The sequence below is a fragment of the Anastrepha ludens genome, chromosome 2 (assembly GCF_028408465.1).
Source record: "Anastrepha ludens isolate Willacy chromosome 2, idAnaLude1.1, whole genome shotgun sequence".
Classification (NCBI taxonomy): Eukaryota; Metazoa; Arthropoda; class Insecta; order Diptera; family Tephritidae; genus Anastrepha; species Anastrepha ludens.
In genome coordinates, this window is record NC_071498.1 from 114565524 (window position 1) to 114576470 (window position 10947).

The 10947-nt window shown below is 35.9% G+C and overlaps 2 protein-coding genes across 9 annotated transcripts in view; one reads left to right on the forward strand and one right to left on the reverse strand.

The window, feature by feature from the left end:
- The window catches only part of LOC128855137 (phosphopantothenate--cysteine ligase), a 77496-nt gene extending 71889 nt beyond the window's left edge, over nt 1-5607 (reverse strand). Inside the window, exons 1-2 of one of the 7 annotated variants that reach the window (XM_054089801.1) lie at nt 5526-5607; nt 37-461 (exon numbers count right to left, since the gene is read on the reverse strand). In XM_054089801.1, the coding sequence (XP_053945776.1) occupies nt 37-162 (126 nt within the window). In that variant the 5' untranslated portion in view covers nt 163-461; nt 5526-5607. Of the gene's footprint in view, nt 1-36; nt 462-4974; nt 5063-5229 lie in introns of those variants that run through there. The other 6 variants (XM_054089802.1, XM_054089800.1, XM_054089798.1 and 3 more) reach the window with 6 other exon arrangements.
- A 1581-nt stretch (nt 5608-7188) lies between these two features.
- Nucleotides 7189-9018, forward strand: LOC128859092 (mitochondrial pyruvate carrier 1). Of its 2 annotated transcripts, none has more exons than XM_054095810.1 (4): nt 7189-7292; nt 7578-7738; nt 7808-7908; nt 8351-9018. In XM_054095810.1, exons 2-4 carry the CDS (start codon nt 7653-7655, stop codon nt 8509-8511), a joined length of 348 nt encoding a protein of 115 aa, XP_053951785.1. In that variant the 5' UTR covers nt 7189-7292; nt 7578-7652; the 3' UTR covers nt 8512-9018. The 2 variants fall into 2 exon arrangements, with proteins under 2 accessions (XP_053951785.1, XP_053951794.1); XM_054095819.1 differs by lacking the exon at nt 7189-7292 and adding an exon at nt 7329-7449.
- Nucleotides 9019-10947: the final 1929 nt, after the last annotated feature.

Genomic DNA, 10947 nt, shown 5'->3' on the forward strand with positions numbered 1-10947 from the left:
TCAATTTCATTTTACCAATACATATGTACAACTTACCGTTATAAGGACGATGCGGTTCTGCAATTTATTGTGTCGTTCACAAAACTCTTTCAATAGCGAACGATTATCCTCGAAATCGGTTGGTGGTAAATGAGTATTATAAAAGTCTTCCCAATGCGTCATGATGAAAATATATTTAGTAGGGATATAAACTGTGCGACGAATTGCGAGCTTAGTTGATAGAGAATTGTACGGCCGTTTATAGCAGCAACAATGTGTGCGTAGCAAATAGTTATTTTTTATTAAAGTGAGTTACTTGCTTTGGATTTAGATTTTTATTGAAAGGAATATAACGTAAACGCATTCACTTCCAAGCTCTTTGCCGGAAATTAAACTTTAACGATATTATCCTTACGCGAGTTGCAGCGAGTAGTTTTTCGATTTAAACTGTGTAAGCGGAAATAAAGGAACTTTTTGCTTAACTGTGGAGAAGGGGAAGGGGGACAAATGAAACATTAATAAAATGAAAACAAAAAATTATGTGTTTAGATATTCGAAAAGTCGAAGTACACCTCCTATTTTAGTTGGTTTGAAAGTACAAAAAGTTTTTCTAATCATAATAAATCGTAAAAAACCCATTATTTAAAATAATATAACAAAGTTATGAGGGAAAAACGTAAGAACCGTGTTGACAACACTCTATTTATACGTAAATAATTGGCGCTTACACCCTTTTTGGGTGTTAGGCTGAGCTCCTCCTTGTACAGGGTGGCTGATGAAAGCCGCTACCAAAAAAAATTGAATAACTTTTTTTCTTTTTAAGTTATCTGTTCCATTTTTGTTTTAATTTGCAGATTGATCTTTAAAATTTATTAAAATGGATAACTGGGACACGCAAACAAGAATTTGGATAGTCCGCCGCTATCACGCACTGGAGTCCGTAGTTTTGGTACAGAGTACAGGCGGATGTTTGGCGGCGATCCCCCGAGCAGATGGACCATAATGAGACTGGTGAATAATTTTGCTGAGCAAGGAACAGTCGCAAGAAGGCCTTATCATCGAAACCTACCAGTTCGGACGGAGGAAACGATCGCTGCTGTAGCTGCAGCTATACAAAGCAATCCAAGGGTTTCAACAAGAAGCTTATCTGCTCAACTTGGTGTCAGCCGACAGTCTTTGCAAACAATAATGCACAAAGATTTAGACTTATTTCCCTACAAAATTCAAATGGTTAACAAACTGAATGCAGCAGACTTGCCGATTCGCTTGGAATTTTGCCAGAAGATCCTGCAAATGGTGGAAGAAGACCAAAACATGTTAAACTGCCTTTTCATGTCTGATGAGGCCCATTTCGATTTAAACGGCAATGTGAACAAACAAAATTGTCGAATATGGAGTACTTCTAACCCACAGATACTCCACGAGACGGAATTGCATCCTCTTCGCGTGACAGTGTGGTGTGCGGTTTCTTCACGCTGTATTGTCGGGCCTTTTTTTTTTGAAGAAAATGGTCACACCGTCACGGTTACTGGAGACCGTTATTTGAAAACGCTGAAAGAATTTTTCTATCCAGAACTACGCCGAAAGAGAATTCCTTTCAACTCTGTGTGGTTTCAACAAGATGGGGCAAAGTCTCACATAGCCCAGACTGTTATGACAGAGTTGCGACGAAAATTTCCCAATAAACTGATTTCAAGAAACTCCGAATTTCGTTGGCCCCCCAGGTCGCCTGACCTTACTGCACCTGACTTTTTCTTGTGAGGTTTATGTAAACAAGAAGTTTATAAAACAAAGCCAACAAATTTGGATGAACTAAAACAATCCATTCGGGCAACAATTGCGGCTATTCCTGTCGTAACTCTCAAAGCAGCAATGAACAACTTTTTACTAAGATGCCGCACTTGAGTCAACGAGCATGGGGGGCATTTAAATAAAATTATTTTTAAAACTAGTTAAGCTACATTTAATAAAATTTAATGACCTTCAACTTGAAAAACAAATATATGAATTCCATACACTAAAAAAAAAGTTATTTGAGTTTCTTAATGTAGCAAAATTCATCAGCCACCCTGTATTTGTGGCGTGCGTCTTGATGTTGTTCCACAAATGGAGAGGCCTACAGTTTTAAGCCGACGTCGACTCTCCGACTCCGAACGGCCAATATTTTTCATGAGCAGTTTTTATGGCAGAAACAAACTTGGAGGTTTGCCATTGCCTGCCGAGGGGCGACCAAAAGTCTGTATCCAGTACAAAAATAATTTAACTTTACTTAATTTTAGATATTGTGATTTTTTAGTATTTGGTTGGTCCACCGTTAACATCAATAACTGCTTGAAGCTGAAGATAACTAATTTTGTTAGCTTTGTTGTTGTTGTTGTTGTTGTAGCAGCATAAACATTCCCCATATATATATGAAGAATGCTGCTGAAGTGACAGTCCTTGGCCGGATATAAATCCGGGTCGTTCCGGTAACGTAGAACCGACTGTCGTGGGAACGTTGGCTCTGCAGCTGTTGTGCTGTTCCAGGCTTCTATCATGCGTTTGTTGAGCTTAGCAGCGCTAGAAACCTGATTTTTTCTTATTTTGCGTTCTACAATTTCCAATTCAATAATATTCAAACCTGCGCTTTGCGGTGGTGTGCTTAATTGTCTTGGTGCAAAGTAAACCAGCCAATCCTTAAGGAAGTGTGTCAGGTATTTCAGATCGTTATCTTATTGAAAGGTCCAACATGCACTAAGCTCGAAAGTATCCACCGAAGGTGTGAAATTATGTACCAGTAAAGGCTTGTATTGTATTTATAATGACCCATTTTTCACTCACTTAATGATAGCCTTCCAACTCCAGACGCCGCAACAGCTCCCCAAACTATTACGTTGCCCTAGCGGCTTATGCTTCACAGTGGATACTAAATGCTTCGGATTAAGCGAATAATTTTTTCCTCCTCCAAACTTTTTCGCTTCCATCGCAAAACTTTGCAGTTATGAGCAAAACTGCTTAGTTATTTTTTTTTTTCAGAAAGTGCAAATAGAGTTGTGGAGTGTGTTCTACTGGGGAAACCATTATTGTTCAGAGTTTTTCGAATTGCTCTTTGACAAGCTTTTTTTATGTGTTTAATACATGTTCGGCTAGTTTTGAAGCTTAAAATTTAAGAAAAAAACGGTACTTTACCTTATCACAACGTAGCACACCTACGTACACTTTTGTCATAGCTTTTATGTTAAGACATGTTTTTTAAACCACTTGCCGTTCCGAGCCGGCTCAAAACTGTAGGTCCCTCCATTTGTGGAACAACATTAAGATGCACCACACAAATAGGAGGAGGCGCTCGGCCAACCACCTAATAGAAATGTGCGCGGCATTTATTTACTTTTTTAGTTTATTGATATTAGAAGATGGTTTCAAATGAAATTGTATCACTAATATTTTCAGTAAACTTTATGGACTTTCAAGCCAAAGAAAATAGGGAGTGTATGCAGACTTTTGCACATCACTATATATGGTGTTAAACAAAAAAAGCAATAAATTAACCCACATCCAAATTCGTTATGTACGAAATGTTAGTTTTATTCAAACTGAATTCCTTACAACCATAATTTACACCTTTTTATAAAATTTTTATTGCATACTTTACATAGACTAGAGTGCTTTTCGCTTTTCTATTTGCGCCCCATTGCATGTTGCATTCTACGCGAAGAGTTTAAAGCAGAATAGACTCTGAATCACTGATACCATTGCGGATCGGTAACGAATATGAATATGAGAGCAAATCAGCGGTTTGCTAAATTCATGAAATTGTCGTCAATAAGATTAAAATTTCAATCCCCATATCTGTTTAACCTTGACATAAAAGAATTACGGCGGCCATCCCGTGAGTTCTGTTAAGAAAATCGAGTATTTTTTACGTATTTCGAAAGTAGAGCTTATTGGAAATATATTGTGAAAATTTCAAACGGCAGTTGGAAATATAATTGAAGTTTTTGTACATGATTATATTGTGAGACCCACGCCATCTGTTATTATCGCGGAACAGCATTTCCTAAAACTTCTGCCATCATAATACGAAAACTATTCGATTCCCGGCGAATTTATTCTTATATGAATCGAATGAACTAGGAAAGTAAACATTCATTATTTCGTTTCTGCTTGACATTATGCAATAGTTGCAAAAAAAAAAAAGAAAAAGTTTTAACAAAACTTTCAAGCCAAAGAAAATAGGGAGTGTATGCAGACTTTTGCTCATCACTATAAATGGTGTTAAATAAAAAAAGCAATAAATTAACCCACATCTAAATTCGTAATGTACGAAATTTTAGTTCATTCAAAATAAATTCGTCAATTACAATTTGAACACACTACTTCGACGAACAAAGATATTACTCAAGGGGCTTGTGACGGAATGCGTCCCGTATCACCGCTCCAAGGTTTCATTAACCTGCACAGACGGTAGGTTCTATCACATTTATTTGGATATAATCGGGTCTCTACGTGAATCCCAGGGTTGCAAATACTGCCTTGCTGTGGTTGATGGATTCACTAAGCGGCTCGAAGCAGTGCTCATCAGATATATAGGGTTTGAGCATGGACCAAGGCACGCTGGTGATACCTGCAGTATTGCTTGGGTTAAGAACCTGTTAAAAGCGAGCATGAGAGCATCACCCGCTGAGTATCTTTATGTTAATACAACACAAGGAGTTCCTGGTAATTTTTTCATATATGAAGATTCACTAGATTCACATACTTTTTTTTACTTTAACAACAGAAGATATATTTTTAAGGGCCTGGCCACTGATAATTTCCTTTATATCAGTGGTAATAGCATAACAAATCAAGTAAACTACAAAAATACCGCATCAGTAAACAATAAATGAGAAAAACACGTAAAAATTAATGTTGCATATATTTTACAATAATTTTCATAATGGGAGGTGTGCCACAACTTATGTCCGGGACTGTATATACGAAGCGCAAACAGATGTTTTAATCACGCCACACTACCTTCTAATAATTATTGTATCATAATATGATCGGTCTAATAATTTGTGTTACTTTTGAAGTTTCTAAATCTATTCACACACGTCTTATTTTATCACAAAAAGTCTTCGTTATTCGGTTATCACTCCACAGATTTTATTTATGCATTCTATTACAATCATTATGTTTTTAAAGTTTTAAATCAAACCATTTCTGATATAATAATGAACGCGTAAATGATTTCTAATAAAATTAAGATAATTATTTCAAAATAAATACTTCACACGAGTGCAAATGAATGTGCATAACACGTATGTGAACTTTAATATCAGCAGTCACTGTTCTTGAGCTAACTCTCCGCACAAAACGCACACAAACGCAGTAACGAAAAGACTATTTCACTTTTACTTTCGTTATTAAATTGTGAATAATTCCGACGCAGTAACCTTCAAACTACTTTACGTTCGAACCGTGATGTGATCGGAAAAACTCTGATTATATTTCACGTTCATTTACAAATTCAATGCCCAACAGAAATTTTGACGAAAATCACACAAGCGCACTCTAAAACCAACCTGTGCAAAGCAACAAAATACACCAAACTGACATTCTAATAGGGCTGCCCAACTTACAATTAGTCCGAAAAAACAAGTGTCATATTTATTTTTTACGTGTACGGTCGAATTAATAGGAATGACTTTACTTATTAAATGGAAGTTGAAATAATATATGTAAGTCTTTGTTTTTCAATATAGCCTACAACGTATCCATCAAGATTGAAGTATTTACTACAAAAGTTCTAATTACTCAAATTAACTTCCACCTAAATGGTTTTTATATTGGCAACTTCAAAATTAGACTTACTCCGAAATTCAGATAAGATCCGAATTTTTATAAGTGATGCCACATCCAACGAAAGACATTTTTGAACCGGAGAAATTTCGTGTCATCGAAAGAAACATAAAAGAAATATCGTAAGCGTAATGTTATCGGAACTAATAATTATCAAGAAGCCGATAGCCCTGGGAGCTAGTGCTGTAAACATATTACTTTATAATATTATTAATTATAATTTAATAAATAAATAATAATAATAATAATATGAAGAAGAATATTAAGACGGAAGAACAATTAAATTTGTATGGAAAATTATTTGCAGACAGTGAAATCCGTTTGGTTTCAACGATATGATTCTAAACCGGGAGTTGAAATTTCTAGAACAATTTTCTAAAAACAAGGTCAAACTAAGAAATGTTTAAAAATAAGGCCCATTCACACCTACTCCATTTCCTAAACGCACTTAGTTTACTTTACAACGTAATAATACGTTCACATGTAAATAGAAGATCTACTTTTCGTGCTTAACTTCCAATCCGTAAATAAAAGGTGAGATTAACCATGCGAAATTTCTCTCCCAAATTCTGAAATTATAAAATAGTCCTAGATCATTACCACACTTTTTGACATACAGCCCTGTATTTTTTACGGAATAGATCATTATTTTTATCATCACGTGTCTTTTAGGAGGGATGTAAAGATTTGTCACAGAGCGTCACAAGGGGGGAGAGGGGGCCATTTTTTTCTGAAATTCGGTTACTTTTCTAAATTGTATTGATTTGGACTGGTCCGTCATCATTATACAAAATAAATACAAAGCATCATACAAATGAAAATAAAAGAAAACTAAACAGATATTTGAATGTCTTCCTGCACCACATAACTGAAAGAGAGTGTGCTTATGAATCTTGTAATTCAAGATATTTTCTATTTAGAGGGGTATACCTTTGAGTTTAATAGCTTACTTAGCTCCAATTTTTGATATAGTTTACCATTTATTTAAATTAAAATCACAGGAAATGTTTTTAAACCTCTAGAAAAATTTTCACACAGTGAGGTGTTAAAAATCTTGCAGAATCATTCGGGGCCATTTAAATTACTATCGGAACGCAATCCACCTCTGAGCATAAAAAGTATTCGGCAATTCTATTGCAAACGTGTTAGTGCTGCGTACGTCGTTCACTGTTTTCAGCATTATTCAAACGGAAGTCTCAGAAAAATCGATATACAAAGTAATCTGATGCGAGCATAGTTTCCGATAAATCGTAACCGTTTGAATTACATAGCGCGATTATTTCATTACGATTTCAATAGACAGCGGATTTCAGAACACCTCCGATATTTCCTGAAGGTGTATTAATGCCTAGTTATGTGGCATCACAGGACAAGATAAGGTGACCAGACGATTTTATCGATAAACGTCAGTCACTCGTCAACAGTTTGATGTTTGTCTCTTGTTTATTTTGTGCGAGTGAACAGTGCGGATCGGTTTTGGATTTGTTTTGGTGGGTATTGAATTGTCGCTATCCATTTGGACGTTGTCATTTACATAACGTGTCGCAGAAAGATTGCTATCTTCCTTATCTTTTCAAGCACCATAGTTAGGGCATTTGCATGTTTAAAATTGCACGCAAACACTTTACAAATGAATTGTGATTAATGGTACAAAGTAAAGGGCATTTCAGAAATTCACACTTTGATGCCGACATGTGTCAATAAAAGTTTTACGATAACAATAAGAAATTTGTAAATAAAAGAAATTTTTTTTGTAATTTTTTGCATCACGCCAGACATCCAAACAAAAGGGCACGCTTCTGAAGTGATTCAAATAAGTAATCTCAGCAGTTTAGAAAGACAACATCAGGATGGCTCAACGCGCACCTAACAAAAGTCTGCTCTCCAAAATGGTGAACAGCTTGAAGAGCAAGGAGTTTCGGGATTATTTAATGAGGTTGGCAAAGCATTTAAGCATAATTTGTAGAAATAATTTAAAATAATCCTTTCCATTCATCGGCTGCAGCACACACTTTTGGGGGCCAGTAGCTAACTGGGGAATACCACTTGCAGCAATTGCAGATTTCAAAAAAGATCCGAAATTCATCTCAGGGAAAATGACTCTTGGTAAGTTTGTTTTTGTCGTGGGCATGTGCGTTCATAGCTAACATAATAATTAATATAAGTTATGTAAGTATAATATTCGCACACAAATGTATGCATTCATACACCTTCAGAATCAGTAATTTCAACATTGTTGTTGTAGCAGTTTATCAGGCCTTTCCATCCGCGATGTAGCCACTGGTCATCAACGTCAATCTCATTTCACATCACCCTAGCTGCTCTTATCTTGTTTTAATTCCTATTCTTTGTATTAACCTAACTGAGTAATTGTTCGACCGGTCTGCTCATGAGCCGGTTTGTTTGTATTTAATAAGCATATGAGTTACGCTAAAAGCCAGATGATTATTTGATTGGCAAACACTGAGAAACACAAGCAGATTAGTTACTCTTGTTTTTGTTTGTTTTTTGGTAGAAATAATATTTAATCTCCATATTTTATTTTCAGCCCTTACACTCTACTCGTGCGTGTTCATGCGATTCGCTTGGAAAGTACAACCAAGAAATATGCTTCTATTCGCTTGCCATTTAACAAATTCCACTGCTCAAACTGTGCAAGGAATGCGCTTCATCAACTATCAATACCTGGAGAAAAAGGAGACCGCGTAAAAGACATTTGGAGAAATAAAGTACTGGTGCTTCATCCATGAGCCGCCGTAATATTAAAGTAATACGCAGTTATATGTAAATTCGAATGTTCAAAATTTAGCGCAAATTAAACGGAAAGAAGACTAAGAAATGTGGCTCACGCACTTAATTAAAGCACAAATTATTAACTTTACTCTCTTGTCCTACAAACTGCCGCGTATTTGAAATTTACAAGCACAGCTGTGTTCCGTGACACTGGTGTTCGTGTAAATAATTTTATAATTTTTGTTGGATATGCTAATTTGTGTATGTATATTTAAAAGGGCGATTGTGCAATTATCAAGAACTAATGATCAGTTAATGAGCATTATGTTTGTAAAGAAAAATACATACCATTTCATTCGTAATCTATAAATTTTCGGATTTTTATCAGATTACTGAGAGCGAGAATTTGTAATAATGAGAAAGAAACAACAAATCAAAAGGTATTTCGAATTTAAACAAATAAACCGAACTATTTTTCTGTAATATATGCATACATTTTAACGGTCTATAGAACCACTGATAAGAAAGTGTCTGTGATGCGCGTGAGTATACTGATAAGATTAACTATTGAGTGCGGTTGAACTGATTTATGATTTGCATAACTATGAACAAATACCTTACGCTTCAACCGTGAAACGGCACATTTTCAAGGACGCGTGCGAAATTAATTATATATCGGGTGTTTATTTTAGCAACACGAGAACTATCAATATCGATAACTATGGCTTCCAGCTGAGAATGGCAAACTGTGTTGGCTTTTCTGTTCCGTAAGGTTTGGCAAGTCATCATGTATCGTCTAACTCCAGAGCAACGCCTCCAAATTGTGGAAATTTACTTTGAAAAAAAAAGAAATAAAAAAAAAACCCATTCGCGAAGTTCATAGAGCAGTGGAGACATCATCGGCCCTTATTTCTTCCGAAATGAGGAAGGAGCTGCCGTTACTGACTGATTTTTTTCCCTAAATTTAATCATCTAAACATAGAAGTCATTTGATTCCGGCAGGGCGGCGCAACTTGCCATACAGCGCGCTTAACAAACGATTGCAATATTCTAGATTTATTCGAAAAAGTAATAAAAAATTGGACTGATTGATTATTTAACTCCTAACCGCGGTCATGTGCCGGAAATCCTAAAAAAAAATGCCATGAAATCGTCTACCAAATTATTGTAAAAAAGTCATTCCAACAATGTTTCTTTTTTGTATTATCATTTTAAGTTCTTCAGCTCTTAAAAAAAACACTCCATAATACATTAGGAGGACTATTGTGTGTACTAAATGCCACTGTCGAATTTTTTTTTTGTATCAATCGGTCAATTGCTACGAATTTATGTAAGACTAACATCATGTTTTATCGCCACTGGCCAGTCAAACAGTGGAGTTTCTAATAGTTCGATACAATTTTGACTTTTAATATAACGGTAATTTCATTCCAATCAATTACTTCAAAAGCTATCGGCTCACATGCTTTACCCACTCATTGTCAGTTGTGGGAAAATAGGTTTTCCATATCGTATGAAACAGATGGTAGAATTTTTTATGGAGGTTTCTACGTAATAAAATATTTGGGCAGAGCTGTTTTAATGAGTTTTCATGCGGATATAAATATAAAAAATGTATTGGCCTCTGCTTAAAAATAATGGAAGTGATGTAATTTTTTGCAGTTAGGTTAAGTTAGGTTGACTTGGCTGGCTGAAAGCCATCACATAGACCTATTGGTCCTTAGTGGTACGAATCTAAGTAAGCTCTGAAGCTCTGACTCCGAGAGACATTCTAACCTCTCATATTGTAGAGCTCATAAACATTTCACATTTTTAGATGAAATTTCATATGAGTTTATTGCCTTTCTTGCCGCTTGACTCTCAACGTATATATTTATTTTGGAGTTGCTCGATGTCTTTGTGAATGCTATTTCTTAAGCCTTTCTTACTGCAAAGACTTCTGCTTGAAAAATACTGCAATGGTTCGGGAGCTTAATTGGCCGCCTATGTTTAGCTCTATGCAATAAATCCCTGCACCTACACCGTCCATCATTTTCAAGCCGTCGGTAAATATGTTAAGCGTATTGGGGCTAGGTTTCATATCTATTTTCCACCCTTCTTCTTCTATTTTTGTTCGCAATCTCTTCGCCCAATTGTATTTCGAAGTCATATAATCCGTATTGGTCCGATAACTCATACCTATTGAGTTATGCCCGAATATTTTACAGGTAAATTTACCCGTTACATTAAGTCTTGCGGCAGATTTAGCTGCTAGACCTTCTGCCGCAATGCCAATGGAGGTATGTTGAGTATTCTTTCAAGTGCTGCCGTAGGAGTAGTTTTAATTTCCCCTGTCCTGAAAAGTGCACCAAGACCAAATACGGCGATTTGGTGACTGACATCCAGAGCAATCTTAAATTATGGAGGGAACAC

What these genes read in the sequence shown, in the direction of transcription:
- LOC128859092 (XM_054095810.1), top strand. Translation starts at nt 7,653, where the DNA reads ATGGCTCAACGCGCACCTAACAAAAGTCTGCTCTCCAAAATGGTGAAC. An exon ending in TTTCGGGATTATTTAATGAG is followed by an intron (nt 7,739 to 7,807) that starts GTTGGCAAAGCA and finishes CATCGGCTGCAG; the next exon opens with CACACACTTTTGGGGGCCAG. An exon ending in CTCAGGGAAAATGACTCTTG is followed by an intron (nt 7,909 to 8,350) that starts GTAAGTTTGTTT and finishes TTTTATTTTCAG; the next exon opens with CCCTTACACTCTACTCGTGC.